Source organism: Rhododendron vialii, chromosome 3a (genome assembly GCF_030253575.1).
Source record: "Rhododendron vialii isolate Sample 1 chromosome 3a, ASM3025357v1".
NCBI classification, from domain to species: domain Eukaryota; kingdom Viridiplantae; phylum Streptophyta; class Magnoliopsida; order Ericales; family Ericaceae; genus Rhododendron; species Rhododendron vialii.
This window is the reverse complement of record NC_080559.1, coordinates 30,131,312-30,153,749: the sequence shown is the minus strand read 5'-3', so window position 1 is coordinate 30,153,749 and position 22,438 is coordinate 30,131,312. Positions and strand designations below refer to the sequence as shown.

The following is a 22,438-nucleotide window of genomic DNA, read 5'->3' as shown; positions in this document are numbered from 1 at the left end:
AACCCGAAAGCCCGTCTAGTCTACCCTTAGAAATTGGGATTTCAACCACGTAAAAATCATAACTTTAATACTCCTATACACAGCTTCTAAATGAATAATACTACACCCACGAAAAATCTCCACAATAAATTACTACACCAAGAAATTTTTTTCAAAATTTTCCATTTCCCACCATCACCTTACGCAAAACTTTAATGAACTGGTATCGAATTAAATTAAATTAACTAACTTTAATTAGTACTAGAACAGAAACCCATTTAAATTAACCAACCCCAAAATTCAAAATTTGGCTCCTATTGCCTGGCCTCCAAGTTTCTTGCAACAAAAGCTCCATTCTCTCTCTCGAAATCGAAGAGAGAGAGAGAGCCTCAGAGCCATGACTCTACTGGTTAAACCCAAGCCCGTGCCTCGACCTGATTTTCCACTTCACACGCAACTTCGAAGAGAAATACCACGTCAAACACACAAGTTTTGTTCGCCCAACGTACAACTACTACTATTGCATTGCAATGATAACGCCGACCTCCCCCCCCAACCCCAAGTCAGTCATCCTTATTCCCCCCCCTCTCTCTCCTCTCTCTCTCTCTCTCTCTTAAAACTTTCAGCACGCACGCACACATGTATCTATCTGTTGTATCTATAATTCTACACATACATACACATATTATATGAACCTCGCCAAAAAAATTTGCTAAGATTTCACGTTAAGTATTATCGAAAGTCCTTATTTTATTTTAGGATTATTGATTTTCCCTTTTTATTATTAGTATATATCTTCGTCGCCATCGACTCGAGAGCAGTTAGAACTTCGTCTCGCGCAGCAGAGATCCCTATTTTCAGAAAACCTCCGCGCCTGATTTCTCGATCCTCTCGATTGAGGAGATTTTTCCTGCTCAATTCTCTGTCTCGTGTTTTGATCCTCATTCCAGTCCCTGCTTTTCGTTCGTTGCAGAAAATCCCCTCGCTCTATCGGTTTGGTGCTAAGCTTCTCTGCTTTCAGTCTGTCTCAGAAATTAGGGCAAAATTAGGGGGTTTTCTGGGTAATTGTGAGGTCTTTATCGGGGAATTCGGATTGGGATTCCATTCGGTGGTGGGATGATAATCAAGCGCAACTTGAAATCGGCAATGCCGGCACTGAAGCGGTGCAGAGCCGGCGATTCAGGCGGCGAAGACGACGAGAGCTCGGCCAACAGGAAGAAGCGAAAAGTGAACGGTTATTACCCCCTGCATCTGCTCGGGGAGGTCGCCGCCGGCGTAATTCCGTTCAGCGGCCACGGACTGCAGCGGAAATTGGGCGGGAAATTAGGGTTTGGTTCGTGGTGCACGGAGGATTCGTGCTGCCGCGACGACGTCGTGGAGCCGAAGGTGAAGGTTGTTAAGGAGGGGAGTAATAATAATTCGGCAGCACCGGAGGCGTCGCGGCCGCCGCTGGTGAAGACGACGCGGGGACGGGTTCAGGTACTTCCGTCGAGGTTTAATGATTCAGTTCTTGATAATTGGAAGAAAGAGAAGACAAGTAGTAGCAGTGGTAGTAAACCTAGTCCTTTAGATTCGTGTTTGGAGCCGGAGTTTAAGCCCGTAAAGGAGAAATTCAGCTTCAAAAGCCCTGGAATTCGCAGTCAATTGGCTAATCGTAGTAATGGAATCCGAGGCCAAATCGGTGGTAGTAATAATGGAATTCGTGGTCAAATCGGCAGTAGTAGTAATAGAGAGCGTAGTGAAGATAAAGTTAGTTATCAGTATCTTAAAGTGCCACCATGGTTGGGTGAGTATGAGAGGTCGAAGAACTTTAATAACTTTAGTAGGAATTATTCTAGTTCGCGTAGTGCACTAACTCCATCGCTCCATGAGCAAGTAAGGGAGACGGGAAAGTCCCGAGTTGGGGAATTGGAGGAACCGGTAGTAGATTTGGCCGGCATTGGTGGATTGGTGGAGGAGGAGGGTAAGAGGAAAAGTGGGTTGTTGTTGTATGGGCTGGATGATGAGTTTGGTTGCGGTGATATAGTTTGGGCCAAGTCAGGGAAGGACTATCCCGCGTGGCCAGCTATTGTTCTTGATTCTACAACACAAGCTCCACAACAAGTTTTGAGTTTTCGGGTTGCCGGTGCTGTTTGTGTGATGTTCTTTGGTTACTCTGGCAATGGAACACAAAGGGTACATCACGCACTCTCTCTCTCTTAAACTTAGCTGCTCTTAACTTCACTAATCATGTATTTAATGTTTTAACCATAGACTGCATTTAATGATGTCATCTGTATGTTATGATGAGCAGGATTATGCTTGGGTTAAACAGGGAATGATATTCCCCTTCATTGATAACGTGGACAGGTTTGTTATTGATAGTTTTGTTGTCCTCGTATTTGTGTGGTTTGGAACTTGTGCTTAAGACTTTGATTGGTTCAGGTTTCAGGGGCAGACCGACTTGAATGATAGCAAGCCCAGTGATCTTCGGTCTGCTATAGAGGAGGCATTTTTGGCGGAACATGGCTTCACTGAGATGTTAATGGTGGAAATTAATGTGGCGGCTGGGAATCTAGATTATTTGGAATCCGTTCGTGGAGGGTTCCTGGAAGCTTCTGATTCGAATCAGGAGCAGGAGTGCAACACCCACAAACAGGCTAGTAACTTTGACATTCATGCTTCACTTTTCTCTTCCTTAATATTTGAGTAGCTTCACGAACCCATCAGTGACCACAGAATATGGTTTTATACTTTTGCGGGTTTTATCGTTGTATATCTAGCTCTGGTATTGGATCTTGGGCATGGATTGGTGGCCCCCCCCCCCCCCCCCCCCCCCCCCCCCTCTAATTTTGGTATTGTAGTTTGTACATCCTTACTTTCTGTTTTGCACCAAACTTGATCCCTTCTGTACAAGGGTTGTTTAATTTTGTTTTCCTTGCGCAGAATGCCTTTAAAAGGAAAGAGGAATGGTCTTGTGAAGGCTGTGGATTGAGTCTTCTATATAAAACTTCCAATGAAATTAAGGCTTCAATTCCAGGATGTCGTCTGTGTGATTCCTGTGCTAAGGTTTGTATCTTGCGCAGGGTTGCTTTTATTGTCGTATTCTCTTCCAAAATGTTCCAAGAAGCCAAACTCTGAATTTATGCAATTTTATTGCAGTTAAAGAAAAATAAACATTCATGTGGCATATGCAAGAAGATCAGAAATCATTTGGACACTGGCAGTTGGGTGAGGCATACAGTCCGAAATGATTTATAATTATGTTTCGCTATAGAGGATGTATATATGTTTAATTGTTGATTTTTTTTGTTGGATAATAACTTTTTAGAATTCGCTTTAAGATCAATTTAATATTTGTTGTTATTCACTGAATTAGGTACGCTGTGGGAGTTGTAAAGTCTGGGTGCATGCAGCATGTGACAAAATGTCCAGCAATTTTTCCAAGGTATGCTCATAGATGCTCTAGTATAATTTTAATCATCTTCATGGTCTTTAGTGATGATGGATAACTAAGTTACATGTATATGCCAGGATCTGGGAGCCGCTGGTTATTACTGCCCTGAATGCAGAGCTAAGTTCAATTTTGAATTATCAGATTCAGAAGACTGGCAACCGAAAGTCAAGTAAGACATCTATTGCTGACAATTTCTTAGGGCTATTGGGAACGAAATTGGATATCTTTTAATGGTATTTATTTGTGCAGAAATAACAAAAAGAATGTGCTGCCTGACAAGGTTACAGTAGTCTGCTCGGGTGTGGAAGGCGTATATTTTCCTAGCCTCCATTTGTAAGCATCCTTATGTCGCTTGAATTTTAGGTGCTTGGATACTTGGTGCCGTCAGTGGTTATTATAATTCCCTTAAAAGGTTCTTAGGGAGTACTAATATTTTTTGGGGTATGGCAAACGACTAAAGAACAGAGCATGTGAGAACGATAATGCAATTGATCTACTACTTAGAATAATATGCAGGAAACCATGTGAGATGAAAAGTCTAGGATTTTATCATTATTTGTTTTGAGTTTCTAGTTCTGATGGCTTCCAGAAATGCACAAATAACATGACATGAAAATGAGAAATTGTCTTTTCCTTTCTTACTCTTGTGTCCTTGAGTTATTATTAAAGTATTAAAGCAAAAGACATGATATGTTATTCTTCCATGAATAAAGAGAAGTCAACTTGATTTTTTGTCAACATACTCTAATTTCTGAGCTGAAATTTTGTTAGTTTTTACCCCTTGTTTGTCTATGTCTGATTGTCTTCAAATGTGAATCCAACTCCGTTTCTATACTTTTTGCCTCCTGTGGCAGAGTTATCTGCAAGTGTGGGTATTGTGGAACTGAGAAGCAGGCACTTAGTGAATGGGAGCGACATACAGGTTCGAAATGGAAAAATTGGAAGACTAGTGTCAGGGTGAAAGATTCCATGTTACCACTGGAACAATGGGTATGTGCTTAAATTGATTTTAATGTTTCCTGCATATTGTTTTCCCTCCCCACACCCGCATTCATCTGTATTACTTTGTCCACATATGCTTGTGCACGTGTCTGTCTGCATGAACCGTTGATAAAGAAGAATTGCTTCATCTTCAATAAAATATCTTACCAACCAAACCTGCTGTTCAAACCCAATTTCTTAATTGGGGGTTTGGAGGTAGGTAGTTGTTTTGTAACACTTCATATCTGTTTGTTTGTCTATAGTGTGACATCAGCATCTATGAGCTATGCCATGTTACATGGACTTGGGTTGGGTCTGTGTCTGATTGGGGGATGCATCTTGCTCTCATATTATTGGTGAAAGATGCCTTGCTATATGAATCTTGGCTGTGTTTGACCACTTCTTACAAGAAAGATGCATCTAATCTAATCAAATTTCATTTGGTTTTGCAGATGTTGCAGATGGCAGAGTACCATGCACGCACAGTTGTTTCTGTTACTTCTCTTAAACGCCCTTCTATGAAAGTACGAAAGCAGAAGTTGCTTAATTTTTTGCAAGGTATGCTGACATCTAAACATGTAGTTTTGCAACCTGGTAATCTGGTACATTCGTCTGCATTTTGGTCTCACTGCTGAACTGATTTCACAATATTTTTATGTATCAGAAAACTATGAGCCTGTCTATGCCAAGTGGACAACAGAGCGGTGTGCTGTGTGCAGATGGGTTGAAGACTGGGACTACAATAAAATTGTTATATGCAACAGGTTTTTGTCCATAAGAAACATCTCTTGTCCTAAATATACTGCAAAACCTGGTGAAAAGTTACTCCTATGCAAAAATTGAAGGCCAGTGTTTGGAAGCCCATACTAGAGGCCGAGGGGGTGAAATGTAAAAGCACTCTATTCTGCTTTTTCTGAACGATCCATGGATGGTTTTTTGCTAGCATCTGATGATCTTTTCACTCTTAAAGAACTGAAAGGGAATGAGAGGTTTAAGATTCTATCAACCCTTGTCACCATTTCTTGGGAAAACTTCAGGAGATTGTCCGTGTGGCATCTCTGTTCCCTTTATGGAGTACATATCTGTGCAGGATAGTTTCTGACTCATGCAAAAGTGTTACCTTGCCTTCACATCATTAGTTCAACCTTTTGCAAAATTTCTGACAATTGAAGGGAACTTAGCTTGTTGCCTAAACGTCATACTAAATTATAGTACATTGAGCACATGAAAAATACTGCTTACATATATTTTTTTCTATCAGATGCCAAATTGCTGTCCACCAAGAATGCTATGGAGCAAGAAATGTTAAAGATTTCACTTCATGGGTTTGCCGAGCATGCGAGACACCTAATATCAAACGGGAGTGTTGCCTCTGTCCTGTAAAAGGCATGGTCCTAGACTGAATTGAATCTCATGATTCATGAATGTTTAGTTGTTGTTTCTTCTCTTTTTGTTCCAGTTCCCGTTAGAGAAGCCATTAGGAATTTTCCCCACAGAACTCATGCTTTCTTTGGTAGCTTAATGTGAAACTTTCTGTTCACAACTTTGTAGTTGCAAAGTGCCGTCTGGAGGATAATTTGTGCCAGTTTAGCGAAAGTCTTCATCCTTGATTTTTCATTTCCTATCACTTTACATTTTCCTATTTAGCCTTCATCAAAGTTTTGATAGTTTTGTGGGTGGAAGGTTTGGGGTGTAGTTGAAGCTGAAATTACTTCAAAAGTAAAAGTTACTTTGAAAGTAAGAAGAAGGAACCCTGTTAGCAGGAACTAATCTCACTATACTAGGGCCGGGCATAGTTCCGAATTCCCATTTATTATTTTCACTATATTGGTGCCACCAGTGGTCCTCAATGATGGTCACTGACTCACTGTCCTTTCAGGAGATTCCTTTGCTCTTTCAGTGAATTGTGGACCTCATAATTGTCTAGAGTGTTTGAAAAACATGTAAGTTCTGCAAATTGTTTTCTCCTATCTTATAATGGATAGTTTGCTTTTAAAGGGGGTGCTCTGAAACCTACGGATGTTGAGTCGCTGTGGGTTCATGTTACTTGTGCTTGGTTTCAACCTGACGTTGCTTTCTCAAGTGATGAAAAGATGGAGCCTGCTGTTGGAATCTTGAGAATTCCATCACACTCTTTTGTGAAGGTATACTTGTTTATTATGGCTGTTTTAATGTACCTTTGTTTAACTTCCTCGAATGTAGAATTGCTTTTCTTCTTTTTATGTTCTTTATATGTTTTAGATTTGGCAAGTTTATGCATCTATTGGAGTATTTAATATTTATTCTAGTATGGCGCACAGGTACTGGAACACCATCATGATCTATCCAATGTGAAAGTACCAACAAGAAAGACCTCTCTCGTCCATTCGGATTTGATGACCTAAAGTTGTCAATGTTTATCACTAAATTATCTTCTGAAAGAGATAATGTCGTAGAGTTGTACTAAGTGGAGCTGTGAACAATTAGGTTTTCTTTTTCTGAGTTTTATTTTATAGTAATGGACTACCAGAATTGATCCAGAATGCAGCATTTGATAACCATGAAGAAACTTTGGATCCTTAATGGCTCTTTTTAGTTTTAATTGTCAGCATGATGGATAATGGTCATGGGTTATGATGTACATGAATCATTCAATGGTGGAACGGGAACCTAACTGTATCTTGTTTCTATGATTGTCAGATATGTGTTATCTGCAAGCAAATTCATGGTTCCTGTACACAGTGTTCCAAGTGTTCCACTTATTACCATGCAATGTGTGCATCAAGGGCTGGGTACCGTATGGAGGTTAGTATATGGTTCTGTCATGTTTTGATCCTTATTACAGCATTTTTCCTGTTTTAGTCATTACTTTTTACTTTGGGCATGGCTCATGAGAAGCTCATATTTCTGCATGTTGAAGACGTGTTTGTAAAGATCTCTTTACGTATGGAGCTTCACAAGTTTGTTTCTTTATAATTCTCGATGTACTAGTCTCAAGAGTTGTGGCCATGTGGGAATGCATATTCAGTCGATTATAGTCTATTGCATTAAGGTAATGAATGGCTTTTGAATTGCAGTTGCATTCCTTGGAAAAGAATGGGAAACCAATGACAAAAATGGTTTCATATTGTGCTTATCACAGGTAAATAATCTCTCTCTCTCTCTCTCTCTCACACGCGCGCGCACACACACATACTTGCAGACAGTTGCGTTAGATCCCAATTGCCTCTCTTTTGGTGGGGTTCAACCAGAGTCTCACCCTGCCTAGCATCTAGCACAAGCATTTATGTTTGCATCTGCCTCTTTGTGTTAATAATGCCAATGATTAAGACAGCTTCCAGTAACCTCTACCTAAACCACCTTTGTTAGATGAGCTGTAAATTTAAGTGCCATTTTTGTGTTTTCTTTTGTTTATATGTTGACTTTTTTGTTTTTGTTGGGCATAGGGCTCCAAATCCAGATACAGTTCTAATCATACAGACTCCTTTAGGAGTTATTTCCACCAAAAACCTACTCCAAGACAAAAAGCGCACTGGTTCAAGGCTGATTGCGTCCAACAGATTAAAACTTGAAGAATGTTCGACCATGGATGTCAATGAGATCGAGCTAGTTTCTGCTGCAAGATGTCGGATCTTCAAGAGAACGAAAAATAAGGTACCTTGGGAAGTCGCATGTCATTACAGATGTTGCAATTCATTTGAATATCGTTTGGGATGCTTTGTGAGAGACATAAAATTCAAATGACACGGTAGGATGCCCACCAATTGTGGTGATCTTACCAGGGTCCTACCCTTTTTTTATCCCTTCCTGATTTGTCTCTCTCTGTGATCTTTGTTCTGTAGGTCAAATAGTTTATTTGTTTAGTGCTTTTGCTGAAGTCAGTAGGCATTCTTTTTTCATCACAAAAAAGAATGAATTGTTTGTGTGCAAAAAGCCTCTGAACAGATGCTGGGACTGGGTCTGTTTTGTATCACTGCCAACACTAATTTGTACTTTTCTGTACTCTTTGGAAGATTGTATGAGGCTTGTCTTCGATCTTGGACTAGCTGTGATTTTTGAGTATCTTTGCTGGTTATTTATTGGATGCCTTGCCTTTAGCCTTGTAGTTTTTAGTGTAATCAATTTTTGTGCTACATACTGCTGATTATCGGCGCTAGATAAATTAAAAAGCAAGAGAAAACAAGCTGAACTGCTGAAGAACTATTCTTGGTTAAATTAGCACTGGGTTTTATTTTGTCTTGTTCGCTATTCTTATTATGTTAATGTGCCATGCTATTTTCATTTCTGACCCACTGCTTTGGAAGTAAGGCTGCATGCATCTGACTCTCCCCTGGCCTCGTAATGGTTGGAGCCTTGGTTGAGAAATCGGCCAAACCAACAAACACACAACGCGTAAGAACAATCAAGAAAGAAACAAAGAACGCAAGACAGAAATTTTTATGTGGTTCCCCAACTGTGTAGTTGAATGAAGAGATTACAAGTTACATCGGCTGCATATAGTATCTGAATCAGGCTTCACAAGCCCAACAGCCTGGGGCATATGGCTACCCTTTCTGTTACTGCACTATTCTGGCTTTGTTTTTCTGCATATATTTATGGGGCTTTGACACGATTTGACTTTCGGATGGATATTCTCATATTCATAAGCAGAGTTGAATTAGAACCAAGCCAGAGAAATAGAATAGTCTTCTTACAAGTTAGCTGAGTTATTTGTCTTGCTATTATAGCTTCAACTTTCTACTGGTGTCTGGTTTTCCAAAATTTTACTTGATTTTTCATCTTTACAAGAAAAAGTTCATTCTTTTGGTTTCTATGCTTCTAAGTAATTGCTTTTTCATCCTGAATGACTAATTTTTTTTCCCATTCCATTTAGGCAAGAATTTATCACCATTACTAAATTTTCATGGTCTTATTGTTATCATCTCTTTTTCTACTTGATAGAGGACAGGGGAACATGCCGTTGCTCATCATGTGACGGGACCTTCCCATCACTCTCTACGTGCACTACAAAGATTGAACATTTTTAGAGTAAGTTTCGTTTTGTCAGTGTTTCCTCACCCAGGTTGATACAAACTCTGAGAAAAACAAGAAGAGCTAATATGCTTGCCTTTTGCTTTAAACAGGAAATAGAGGAGCCTAAAGCCTTTTCTTCTTTTAGGGAACGGCTTCAACACTTGCAGGTAAGTTTTCATCATCTTGCCATTCTCTTCTTCTTTCTTTTTTTCTCCTTTTTCTTTTCCCTTTCTTACAATTATGTAATAGTGGCGGTTGAGTCCCAACATTTGAGATATCAACCAACTCACCTACCTTGAGTACTGGTGGAGCACAATGTTTCAGTCATTATTTGAATTATATGCTATTTCCTAAATTGATTGTTATGTCTTCTTGTTTCTTATTTTTTTATGAGTCCAGAGAACGGAAAATGATCGGGTTTGCTTTGGGAGGTCGGGAATTCATGGATGGGGGCTATTTGCACGTAGGAACATCCAAGAAGGAGAGATGGTATGTATTTGCTTGTCTGTTTTTAATGATTATAGTTATCTTTTGTATTTTTGTTCATGAAGTGTGTAAACAAATCCTAAGGCACCACTATGGATGGACTTCCCGAATGATCAGTACGAGTTAACTATGCTTGGAAGTCCCCAATCAATATGAAACCTCTGAACAGTGTGTTGTGGACTTCTATATAGCATCTGTAGGAAAAATTACATGCTCCAGATTCACACAATTGTAAAGTTTGAAATGGTTGTGTTTGAACACAATAGCAATGTCTTGTGAAATCTAATCCTACGTGTCATAGGCTGCTTTTTTTCCTGGGAAAAGAATCGTGCACTCCCTTCTAATGTTGGATAAGATTCAGTGGAATGATTAATTACAGGTGACCATCTAAGCAGTTCTTCTGTAGATTTTTGTCATGTACAGTTGTTCTTTAGAAGTATGCTAGGTTTGTATGTATCTGGCATTGCATGTTCTTTCTTTGGTAAATCCAACATTGCGTGTTTCTCTTGTCAGCAGGTTAGTTACTATATGCTTAGGTCCTTGGTTACATTAATACATCTCGTTTAGGTGTTTTCGTTGTATGCTAAAATGCAAAATGACCAGAGTAATGTACCTGTGTTTATTTTTTGTTCCAGGTTCTTGAATATCGTGGTGAACAAGTTAGGCGTAGTGTTGCAGATTTGAGGGAGGCACAATATCGTACAGAAGGCAAAGATTGCTATGTAGGTCTATTGCCTTTGGAGCTCATCACCATCTTTTGCTTTCTTTCTTTTCCTTTTCTTCTCCCCCATTAACTGTGGTGGAATTTTTATTTGCAGCTGTTCAAGATCAGTGAAGAAGTTGTGGTAGATGCCACAGATAAGGGGAATATTGCACGCCTAATCAACCATTCAGTAAGTTTCTCTTATTGAGATTTGGTTCATATGTGCTATACAAGTGATTTTCGTTTTCTTGGCAACTGCTTGCATTACCGATGACGTTGGATAACTTGGATCACATTTCAGTGCTTGGCTCGTGTATGTCTTTATGTGTTGACGTTGGATAACTTGGATCACATTTTGGTGCTTGGCTCATGTATGTCTTTATGTGTTTAGATGTTTCGGACGTCTTTCTTATCTCTTATCTCGTAATTTGTAGTGTATGCCCAACTGCTATGCTAGGATCATGAGTGTGGGTCATGATGAGAGTAGGATCGTGCTTATTGCCAAGACAGATGTTTCTGCCGGTGACGAGTTAACGTACTTCTCTCTCTCTCTCTCTCTCTCTCTCTCTCTCTCTCTCTCTCTCTCTCTCTCTCTCTCATGCGCGTGCGCGCGCGTCACTTGTTCTTGTGATTTTACATGTTCGCTTCATAATTCGTTTTCTGGGTTTTGTGCACATGACAGGTACGATTACTTGTTTGATCCTGATGAGTGCGACGATTTTAAAGTCCCCTGCTTGTGTAAAGCTCCAAACTGCAGGAAGTACATGAATTAGGTTACATACAGAGACGGTATATAGCCATTGTTTCTCCGCAAGGAGCACTAATCCAACCCCCCCTCTTCCTAGTGGGACCTCACAGTTGAGTTACTGAATTCGTAGTAGTTTTGCTAATTAAAGAAGTGTTAACTTAGTTGGTTATTTTGTTTTTTGATAGATTTTCAAGCATAATAAGAGCTGTAATTTGCCGCAGCCCGTTTGGCTCGAGGCATCTTGTATAAATTGGTTGATGGATAATCCTCTCTTTTTTTGTTACAATATCCATCCAGAATTCACCCCAACTTAGAAGGGTTTTCTTTGCCCTGAGCGATATTAGCCTTGTTTTAGCGCGTTGTAATTTTCCAGAGATTGTAAACTGGGTGTAACGCCCTTTCACATGCAGTGGGTTGCATATGTGAGAGGAGCGTTACAACTGTTGTATGGAAAATTTCCTCTAGAAGAAGGGGACAATGCAATTTTCTTTGTTGCCATAGAATTCCTGTGCAATTACTATACTATACCGTATGCGTAGAACATGTTTCCAGGAAGATACTGTATGAGAGAAGGTTTTTTGATAAGCAAATATGAGAGAAGGTTGTCCAACAGGGATCTCCTGAATAGAGGTAGATTACGGCTGCGTTCTTTTTAACTTATACAAGTCTGAAATTTATTTCGGTATTTTTTATTTTTCGTAACTTTTTATTTAGCTTTTCATTGTAATTTTTGGGATTAATCATTCGTCTCAACAAGACAAATCGAAAAAGTATAAAATATGTACCGATGTTAAAAATCTTCAAATAAGATGATTTAACAAATGAGATAGCTGTTTACAGTAATACTTTTTCTGTCTTCAGTGAACTTTTTTTTTTGCTTTCAGTGATAATTTTGTACTTTTTAGACTCCTCTCGTTAAGATGGATAATTAATCTAAAAAATATCATGCAAATCTAACAAAAATTCAAAAAAGACGACTAAAATACACACAAAATGAAAAAATAAGTTTTAAGTTGATAGGAACGCAGCCTACGTATTAATCGATATTCGATTGATTGGTCTGAGGTTATCAACAAAAGAGATTTGTCTAAATCACTTGGTTCTTTTTGTCCAAGTTGTTTTTCTTTTTCTGTAAATCACTTCCTATTTTCTTTGTGTGTTGCCGAAAAAACTCCATCCATGGTTCCGAGGTCTACATCTACCAATTCAAAGGTCTGAGTCACCGTGTTCAACAGAATAATCGCACGGTTTCCCTCCAAATATAACAAGGGCTTCTCTCTGGTCGATCCTATGTGGGTGGACAATAGCTGCAACAAGAAGACTGTTTTGGCTCCCGAAAAATGCAGAGTGAGATGTTTTCACGGGGATTGTAGATCACAAACTGAAACATAAGGCACTTATCACAAAAGAGCTTGTCGATCAATAGAGAATTCAAAAGGGCGACTCGCAGGGACGAGGGAGAAAGAAGAAGCCATAGGGATCCAGACTCAGGTGTGCCCACATGTTGTAATAAAAGCCTACTTTGTTGCTAAATATTTTGATATTGCCTAATTTTTGGGGGAAAAAAGAAAAACTAATTCTTTCCCGACTGGCCAATCGGAGCGTTGACATTACCCTCTTTTTGTGTTTGAGTAAATATAGTAATTTTAGCCAATCGCCAAAAAAAAATTAAAATGTTCATCCGCTTTTAGTCTGAGCAAACAAAATCAAACTCATTCCAATTTCCATAGAACCAACTAACATCATTTTTCCTTTATGTTTTTTTCATCTAGTATTTGATAGAAAAATTCGAGGAAGAACACATGCACCATTAGAGCAGAATTGTCGGAGTGATACTCTAGGCAACATTTGATTCCATGGGCTTCTATTTTTGAGATTATGAGGAACAAATTAAGATTGTTAATTCCTGGACATCTAATCCCATGATGAAATTTTGGCTCAAAATGAATCTTTTCTTTCCTCCATCTAATTACTTGGCCTGCGATAAGAGTGATGACACATTATGACTTTGGAAAATATGGTCTGGAGATTAACAAAATCAATCCAGTATATTTGACTAATCCCATATAGTCATATACCATATAAATTAATCAGGCGAGATAATCTTAATCCAATTAAATAGTATTACCACAATATCACTCCTAATTCCACTTTTGAGGGGGGATAAGAGAGGTGGGACTAAGGAGAGGGATTTTAGAGTACGTTCATTTTTTTGTTTGTTTGTTTTAAGGAGTCCGGTGTTTGTTTGCATACAGGATTAGGTTGAATTGGCCAAGAGTGGACTATTTGTCCGTTTAGTATCCCATTTGGGGATTAACTAATATCCGGGGAGGTGTGGTATTAGCTATTCCCTTTCTCCGAATTATTTTTCTCCAAATCCAACAATCGAAAATAATCTTCATCATCTTTATCTCACATTTATCTCACTCTAACAGAAAAACAGTACAATTAATCCCAGTATTTATATAATCTCACTTATTATTCCGTAGATCTCACTTGTCCCCCTCTATTTTCACTTGTCAGCTACTTAGACACAAACCTTGCACCGTCGGGAGAGGAGTAGGAATACGCGCGTGAAATGTCTCTCGAAATAATCTTAACCTACTAAAAATTTATTAGCGCGAGAATTGAAAGCGACACATAGATTGAAAATTAAGAGTGAGGGCAAATGGTCCGTTGGAGAATTAAATGTGACCTTGGTCTCGCCTTAAGTCACATAATGCGTGTAGCGCCAAGAACAAAATCAGAAACAGAAATGAAAAAGCCTCTAAACACATTCAAAGCTATGAAAACTTGTGAGAATCGTGAACGAAAACAAACGAGAGGACCTAAGTCCCAACCTTAGTCACATAATCATAGTATCATTCAATATGGCCTTTCGCTCTTGCTTCAATTTTTGAATTCTCTATATTTTGGACCATCAAATTTGTACATAGCTGAGATTTACGGGTAGTAAGACTAGAATTATACTTGGAAAGAATGAATATTTGGAAGAAGGATAAAAGAAAAACTAAAATTAATGTTTCATAATCTTATTTTGATTCCTTATTTTAGAATTTTTCTTACTTTCCTAACAGTTATCAGTCAAAAATGATTACTGTGACTGTCTCTCTCTCCCTCATACGTTAATTTCAAAACAGATTCCAATCTTGAATCTAAAAATACTTTCTCTCTCCGACATACGTTTAGTGCTCTCTCTCTCTCTCTCTCTCTCTCTCTCTCTCTCTCTCTGTGTGTGTGTGTGTGTGTGTGGGCCCTGTCATTTTTTGAAATGTATTTAGATTGCTAAATGTTTAGTTGGTTGAGTGATTGAGGGGAAAAACTGATTAATTATATATTTGGTTATTTAATTCATTGCAATATGTTGGTGACAGCAAATGTATTGTTTTTGTTGTATCTTGATTCTAAGTCATAGTTTCATTTTCGCCTTCATCGGGTTGAAAGTTGAAAGCCAACGAAAATATACATATGTCTGTATTTCCGCATTGGAGTTGATTTTCTTATTTAACTCAATTTTCTATAGTATATAACACAAGGGTGTAAAGTCCATACATAATTAAAACAAAATACAAGTTGTGATAATTACTTTGATCCAATAGTTTAGACTCATTCTCCTCATTTCAGTAAATTGCTCACACTTTTTGTACATATTACATAATTACCGTGTGAGTTTATTTACTCCAAACAACTGTACATTAATGTCTCTATGATTTTTCAAAAAAAAAGAAGAGAAAAGAATACCAAAACTTTTCAAATTATGTGCTATTTTGAAGAATATATATATAGGGGAGGGGGACACAAAAAAAGATACTTTATCTCAATCATTGAAACCAATGGCTAAAATTAGAAGTTCACAAAGAATTACTATTGACCGCAAAGAATCCCTTAGCCGCAAAGAATTACTCTTAGACGTGATGAATTATTCTTGGCCACAAAAAATTAAATTTGGCCGCAATGAATTATTCGTAGCCGCGAAGAATTACTTTTGGATGCATCAAATTACACTTGATTGCATTGAATGACTATTGGCCGCATCGAATCTTGACCGCTACAAATTGCACTTGGCTGCGTTGAATTACTCTTGGCCGCATTGAATTGCTTTTGACAGCATCTAATTGCACTTGGTCTAGACCTGGGTAACAGATCGTGTCGGGTCGTGTTCGTGTTCGTGTCAGTCGGGTTCGTGTTACAAATCACCCAACCCTAACCCAACCCATTTAGAATTCGTGTTTCTCGAGTCGTGTTATTTTCGTGTTTCGTGTCAGAAATGCTCAACCCTAACCCGTTAACTTCGTGTCCGGTTCGTGTCGTGTTATCGTGTCTGTTGCCTAACTCTATATAGAATTGCAGATATACCATATATTATGTATATATGTTCGTGAAAATGGGTGACACAGATTCGTAACCGTGTTGGTCGTGTCAATTTCGTGTCTCGCGTGTTCAACCCGAACCCGACCCATTTAGAATTCATGTTCTCGAGTCGTGTCATTTTCGTGTTTCGTGTCAGAAATGTTCGACCCTAACCCGCTAACTTCGTGTTCGGTTCGTGTCGTGTTATCGTGTCTCGTGTCTGTTGCCCAGCTCTAACTTGGTCACATCAAATTACTTTATGATCTCGCAATTCTTTGCGCCCATATGCAATTCTGTGCGGCCAAGTACAATTCAATGTGGCCAAGAACAGTTCTTTGCGGCCATGAGTAATTCGTAGCGGTCAGGTGTAATTCTTTGCGGTTAAGTGCAATTCGTAACTGCCAAGAGTAATTCTTAGTAGCTATGAGTAATTTTTCGTTACCAGAAGTAATTCTTTGCGGCCAATAGTAATTTTTCACTTCAAATTCTTTTTCTTTTTAACTAATAGGTAAGAGAACAAAAATGTTGTTTAATACAACTTGAGCTATTGGTTTAAATGATTTAGAGTTTTATGATATGTTTGGGATCGAAGATTGTAGATTTTTTGTTGGAGCTTTTTGGGTAGACAGAGTTTTCAACTCTACTCCTTACTTACTTATATGTAATCTTGAAACTATTTTGCTTTTCTATTTTTCTAGGTCAGTTAAAAAAACAAGTGTGATAGGAGTGTCACTTTTGAGTGAATGGACGTTCAAAAAATTGAATTCGAGTTGGAATCCCAAATGATTATACATTAATATCTCTGATGATATCCCTCATGATATCCCTGAATGCAACTAACGGAATTAAACAGATTTAGTAACATTTGTTGTATTAAACTATTTTATAAATTTGGTTAGATGAACCATGTTTGAAGCTTATTCTTAAAATGAAAATTTTCGAGAAGTAGATTTTGTTGGGAGAAGGAAATTTTTTTTAATTCACAGTTATTTATAATGCTCTTCCCGCATGAGATGGAACCATGCGCATATACGATACTCTCCTGAAATGATGTTAAAAAGACGGCTGTATAAAATAAAAAAATAAAAAAACCTTTCGAAAAAGTAAAGTTTGATATTTTATATAGTCTATTCAGAAAACATTGCGCAGTGTCTCAAGGCATCATTCAATATGGCCAAATATCGCTCTGGCTCGCCCAAATTCCAGTAATTATTCCATCAAGGGAATGACTTTGGTGTCTCCGATCATTTTGGAGACACCGTAACTTTTGGCATAACAAAATCACTATTAGCATAACCAAAATATATTATGAGTATAACCAAAACCATTATAAGCATAATAAAACCATAACAAGGCATAACTTGATTGTTATGCCTTGGTTGGGTTTGGTTATGCTTTGATTGATTTTTTGGATATTTCTTGTTTGGGTTCTGTTGTGGGTTTTAGTTATGCTCATAATGGTAAAGTTATGCCAAAAATTACGGTGTACCCAAAATGACCGGAAAACCATAGCATCATCCTTCAATCAATATATGGGCCGGCCTTGACACTCGCGCTGCTGACGTAGACATGCGAGAGACTCATGGCGAAGCGTTTCAAGCGTTCTCCCACACGCAACCCTCACACGCTTCTTCTTCCTTCTGCCAACTGCTATATATTACTCCTATTACGTATACTACCTGTATCTGTATGTACACCCATGTCCTCTCTCCTTCCTTCGCTCTCTCTCTCCATCTCTCTCTGGTAAGCTATCATCTCCTTTAATTTCCTTTAACATCTTAGTAATTCTGTTCGGTTGCCTAGATTATGTAGGAAAATGGAATAAAATTCCAGAACTTTGAAGATCTCGAAGGGAGCCTAATAATAAGAACAACTGTAAAACCTCAGCTGGACTTGGTCTAGCTTAGGTGTGCCCCAATTTCTCAGTTTAGGAAGCCTAAACACAGTAAAAGAATCGAACTTTGAATTCTCGTTGTTTATTTTTTATTTTTCCCGCTGTTTGTATCACGAATTGTACGGAGAAGGCTTTGATCATTTTGTTTGCAAGCTCAGAAAACGCAGGAAATGACAGAATTGGCTTGTTTGAAATTTTGGATTTGGGGACAAATTTTAGTTTGACCTAACACGTTTACTTGGCTTTGATGGACTTGGACTACTGCTGTATGCACCAATTTTGATGGTTTTTAGTGTTGCACTGTTTAGATTTCGTCAAAATGGCATTGTGCGGGATTGCCCGGTGTCCTAATTGGGACAGGGCTGCGATACCAATTCAAAGTTTTAATTCGTCGACAAGACTGGTCAGACTGACTTTTGGTCCTTTGATGGGCAAAATTGGTTATTCAAGTCGGATTCTAAGATCAAGAATTAGATTTTCAATTTCAAGCAAGAATGCTACTCCATTGGATTCTGAGGAGAGAGCCAGTGACACTTTCTCTGATTCTTTCGAGGAAGAATTGGGGCATGTGATGAAGTTCAAGATGTCTGATTTTGAAATTTGTGATCGGGTTAGCATTGGTCTGAGTGGGCGGGTATGACGAATTTAAATCTACTTTTTTAAATGATTTTCGTAATGTTTAGATAGGATCTTTATGATATTCGGTTGTGATTCTTCTTTTTAAAGATTCTTGCAGGCAGATGAGGTGGTTTTTGAAGCAGTTGTTAAGGATGTTGATAGGTTAGTTCAAAGTATTTGGGCAAAGTAGTTTCAAAGTATTTTCAAATATGGTGAATCTGAGTGTTCAATTATATGATCTAGCCCTTTGCATAATTCAAGAGTCTTGCTACGACGACTTACCAGTGCTCAAGCTCAGCGTAGAGGGAAACGTGCAATTGAGGTTGTTGGATTGTCTATGCTGAAATTGTGGTTATTGGGTTAAATCACCATTGATTCGTGAGAACTGCTGTGACTTTTGTCTTTTATTACTGGCGTGTCTTGTAGGTATTAAAGAAGCTAGCTCGCCGTAGGCTTATGTATCATTCTTACTCGATGCAAGTTCATGGCTATGTTGACCCATCTTCAACTGGTGATTATGGCTCATTTACACTAGTTCACGGGGTAAGTCCTTCCATAAATATATTTAAGGCATCGTATGTTCTTGTTGTCTGTCTTGGAATTTTGGGGTTAGGGAAATCGATTAGTTAGCCATGACAAGTCCTAGAGAATGATTATATCTTATTTCTATTACATCTTCTTGGCAGTATCACGGTAGCTTTTCTTTAAGGCATTGGCTCCAACAGTCAGATTGGCTTCCGACATTGGAAGCTACTCTTGCTTTGGATGAGGATTCTGTCAGGAGGGTGGGAGATGACACAGTTGGAGGACCTGCTGTTTCTCGACAATTGCGACTTACTCGAATTTTGATGAGGGATCTCTTGATTGGAGTATGCTCAAAACTACCATTAGTATTCTCATGTTACGTGCAGTTCAGAGTCTTTTTACTTATTTGGAGGATCAGACTGGCTTATGGCTTTTGTTGTTTTCCTTTCTTAGGTGAATTACTTACACAGCCATGGACTTGCCCATACAGAGTTGAGGCTTGAGAATGTGCATGTCAGCCCTGTGGACAGACATATTAAAGTGAGTGCTATGCTTTTGTTTTGGTGTGCTGGAAGTACGATTAACTGCTAAGACTCTAACTAGACAGTTGTTTCAGTATTTAGGATTAGTCACAAATCTGCCTAGCCTACATCTAGAATCTGAAATATGATTTTTGTCAATAAGTTTCCTTCTGTTCCTTGCCCACTGTTACCTTTATGTTTCTTGAGCCTTATCAGGTAGGTATATTAGGAAATGCTGCTGATTTTTATGATGACAATCCAAGTAACAATTCAATGGATGCTAACATGGATAGGAGACAAATGATGATTGCCTTTGACATGAGGTACGTGTGAGGAACAAACTGAAATTGATTAATATTGAGGGTTATTAGGTATTTATGATCCTCCTATATGTATATTGCACAGGTGTGTTGGATTCATGATGGCAAAAATGGTGTTGCAGGAACTCATGGAACCATTTATATTTGCGAAGTTCAAATCATTCTTCACAAAGGTACTATTTGACTATGATGGTTTTCATTTCGTGTTGTAATTTCCTTATATTTTTTTATGCATTTTCCCCTAGTGTCAAGCATTTCAAAATTTACTTCTTCAACTATGGATTCATTAATAGCTATGCAGAGATGTGGAAAATAAAGGAGATTTTTAGAACAATGTGTGCTAGATGAATGGTGGTGCATGACCACTTTCCTCATTCGCTGGACTTCACAACTTACTTGAGAGGTGGATCATGTGTCCAAATTGCTGCTTTGGGCACGGAGAATTCTGTGGTAATTTCCCTTTTGTTTGCAAGTGTAGGGATACGATCCATCCTGTCTGCGCGAGTATCTGCTGCAGAGTCTTGGTAGGAATTCATCATCTGGGAATGCTGGACTACAAGTGCGTAAATATTCCTTGACTACAAAACGAAGTGATATTTGTCCCTCACTTTTTTCTTTTCTTTTCTTTTTTTGAAGATCTAGTAATCTACTGCCATATTATCCTTCTTGCAGATACTTGACCGGAACTGGGGTGCAGGCTGGAACCTTCTATCCTTACTTCTTGCGTCCAAGCCTTCTGAGAGAATAAGGTATTTATGTGGATACCGTATTGTGGATGCTTAAGATCGTATATGTGGAGGAATCCATTTGGTAGATATTCTGGTATATTGCAAAGATGGCTGATTAATGTTCTCATAATGCTTGGAAGTGATTGTTGCACAGCATTGATGTTATGTGCAAATTTAGGCTTAAATGGTTAATTTTAGATATTGATTAAACTTGTGTTCCAACCATTTAGTGTTCTACTGGAGTTTGCAGTTGTTTAGATGCTTTGAGACACCCATTTTTGTGTGGACCAAGATGGCGAGTGGAACCATCTATGGACATCATCAGATGGGGTCTGGGTTCGACTGCTGTTCGGATTACAGAGGAATACATTTATGGCCCTCAACAGGTTTAAATCTTCTTCTCTCTGAGTCAAGCTGATTATCTGTTTCTATCAACAATTTTAAATAATATTAGACAGGATGCTAATCCTAGATTTGCACAAGTTGCTCCACGTTTACCGGTGAAACCTAGTGAATAATTTGTACACATAATAACTTGCGCTTCACTTTGTTCATTGTTTCGAATCCATCTCAGACTGTGTAACTGGTCGATTTGGCTTTACAGTCGCCCTGCCCAAAATTTGTCGGATGAGAGAGACATATCCCTATTAGTGAATAGCCAATTAGCTCAGTAATTTATTTCCTTGCTACTAGTTCTGTGCTCAGTACTGTTTCAAAACTGAATAAAATAAGTACGGCCTCCGTCCCAAATTGCTTGTCTCCTATGAAAAGTCGTGCAATTTTCTAATAAAAAACTAAGTATTTCCATGCATAATTTTTTGAATTTCTTTGTACCAAGTTAAAGAACTCATGAAGTAATCTGATTTACAATACTTTAGGGAGTTTACTGACCTCTGTTGATTTTCCTCTTTTAGCGTAGTAGGCTGGCCCACTTCATCGAATTAATGGAGATGTTGAATCCACATTCAAAGCCAAAGGTAAAGTATTCTTCAACATCATTCTTTTCGTTGTGATTATCATTTATTACCTAAACTCTACTAGTGTTAAAGTTGATTAACATTTGTTGCTCAACCTCAACAAGTTTTTATTCGTATGTTCTTCTGCTGCAGTGTTTTATCATGTATGTAATGGCGATTTTGCTGATTATTCTTATTTACATTATTACTGAAACCTGCAGAATTGGCGAGGTTTACTGCTCGGAAAATGGCGCCTCTTGTACTCCACTGGAAGGCACATAGGGTTAACACTTCGGCAGCCTCCTGCCCGAGTCCTTATTGGTGATGTGCATCTAACTGTAAAAACAACATCAAAGTTTTGCACAACCTTTTCCTTCACCTCTGAAATTAGTTTTACGGTGTTAATTGGCCACAATTGGCCCCACGACAAGGCAGGAGTAGCTGGGAAATTGGGAGTGGACTCTTGTTTTAGATTAACAGCCGGGAAACGGCAATATCTCAAGGAAGAAAAGGAAACAAATTTCCTCCCATCATCATCAAACACCGCAGATTCCATAGTCAAAAAGCTCTCTGGGAGAAGGTGGAGGAAAGCGATTCCTTTTAAGGAGTTCCCTTCAAGCCTTCCTGTGGCCAAACTTGTCTCTAATGAGATTGAGGTTGCAATGAGTCTCAATGATCCGTTGGCGAAGAATGTCGATGCTGCCAAAAATGCAGTTCATGAGGTCAGGACACAAGTTCCGCCAGAAATGTTTGATCTCTCCAAACTAGTTTGTGGAACATATGTGGACAGTCGCCTGCTGGTCCTTCGCGGGGTGAGTGGATCGGCTCTCTTCTTTACTAGAACTTGTGCAAATGAGCTGTAGATGGCAAGTTTCCCATTGGTTTTTGTGTTGGTTGGGGCAATCAGTTTGTATTTATGTTCCTAATTTCTAATGATTAATGATGTACAGAAACAGAAAAATCAGACAAGGATTAACTTCATTTTTGTCGGCCGACAAAGCAAAAGAAACAAACTCATCTTTTTCACTTGTTTCCTCGTGCTTTCTGTTTTCCTTTCTCCATAAATCTCACTTCCCCAATCCATCACCCAAAAACAGTCTTAGGCCTTGTTTGGGTGCCAGATTATTGGATTATGAATTATGCATTTTTTTTAAAAAAATTTAAGCGTTGAAGGGCCATTTTTACAATCCATTCTATAAAA

The 22,438-nt window shown here is 38.6% G+C and overlaps 2 protein-coding genes across 4 annotated transcripts; both read left to right on the top strand.

The window, feature by feature from the left end:
* Positions 1-551: 551 nt before the first annotated feature.
* On the top strand, positions 552-11,808 carry LOC131319795 (histone-lysine N-methyltransferase ATX5). Of its 2 annotated transcripts, XM_058350194.1 has the most exons (23): positions 552-2,154; positions 2,273-2,328; positions 2,404-2,617; positions 2,905-3,027; positions 3,121-3,189; positions 3,338-3,406; positions 3,493-3,584; positions 3,665-3,748; positions 4,270-4,405; positions 4,849-4,954; positions 5,061-5,160; positions 5,658-5,782; positions 6,395-6,540; positions 7,076-7,180; positions 7,453-7,517; positions 7,822-8,029; positions 9,317-9,403; positions 9,499-9,555; positions 9,788-9,877; positions 10,510-10,596; positions 10,693-10,767; positions 11,012-11,112; positions 11,260-11,808. In XM_058350194.1, the coding sequence occupies exons 1-23, from the start codon at positions 1,096-1,098 to the stop codon at positions 11,348-11,350; spliced, it is 3,345 nt and encodes a 1,114-aa protein (XP_058206177.1). In that variant the 5' UTR covers positions 552-1,095; the 3' UTR covers positions 11,351-11,808. The 2 variants fall into 2 exon arrangements, with proteins under 2 accessions (XP_058206177.1, XP_058206176.1); XM_058350193.1 differs by having other exon boundaries at positions 11,012-11,808.
* Positions 11,809-17,240: 5,432 nt separating this feature from the next.
* On the top strand, positions 17,241-22,263 carry LOC131319793 (probable plastid-lipid-associated protein 14, chloroplastic). Of its 2 annotated transcripts, none has more exons than XM_058350189.1 (14): positions 17,241-17,418; positions 17,878-18,203; positions 18,306-18,349; positions 18,431-18,509; positions 18,614-18,730; positions 18,874-19,056; positions 19,166-19,252; positions 19,450-19,556; positions 19,639-19,726; positions 20,032-20,112; positions 20,226-20,302; positions 20,532-20,667; positions 21,196-21,258; positions 21,459-22,263. In XM_058350189.1, the coding sequence occupies exons 2-14, from the start codon at positions 17,889-17,891 to the stop codon at positions 22,098-22,100; spliced, it is 2,019 nt and encodes a 672-aa protein (XP_058206172.1). In that variant the 5' UTR covers positions 17,241-17,418; positions 17,878-17,888; the 3' UTR covers positions 22,101-22,263. The 2 variants fall into 2 exon arrangements, with proteins under 2 accessions (XP_058206172.1, XP_058206174.1); XM_058350191.1 differs by lacking the exon at positions 17,241-17,418 and adding an exon at positions 17,437-17,620.
* The last annotated feature ends 175 nt before the right edge of the window (positions 22,264-22,438 follow it).

What these genes read in the sequence shown, in the direction of transcription:
- LOC131319793 (XM_058350189.1), top strand. Translation starts at nt 17,889, where the DNA reads ATGGCATTGTGCGGGATTGCCCGGTGTCCTAATTGGGACAGGGCTGCG. An exon ending in GTTGTTAAGGATGTTGATAG is followed by an intron (nt 18,350 to 18,430) that starts GTTAGTTCAAAG and finishes TATATGATCTAG; the next exon opens with CCCTTTGCATAATTCAAGAG. An exon ending in ATCCACATTCAAAGCCAAAG is followed by an intron (nt 21,259 to 21,458) that starts GTAAAGTATTCT and finishes TGAAACCTGCAG; the next exon opens with AATTGGCGAGGTTTACTGCT.
- LOC131319795 (XM_058350193.1), top strand. Translation starts at nt 1,096, where the DNA reads ATGATAATCAAGCGCAACTTGAAATCGGCAATGCCGGCACTGAAGCGG. An exon ending in TTGCCTCTGTCCTGTAAAAG is followed by an intron (nt 5,783 to 6,394) that starts GCATGGTCCTAG and finishes TTGCTTTTAAAG; the next exon opens with GGGGTGCTCTGAAACCTACG. An exon ending in ACATCCAAGAAGGAGAGATG is followed by an intron (nt 9,878 to 10,509) that starts GTATGTATTTGC and finishes TTTTTGTTCCAG; the next exon opens with GTTCTTGAATATCGTGGTGA.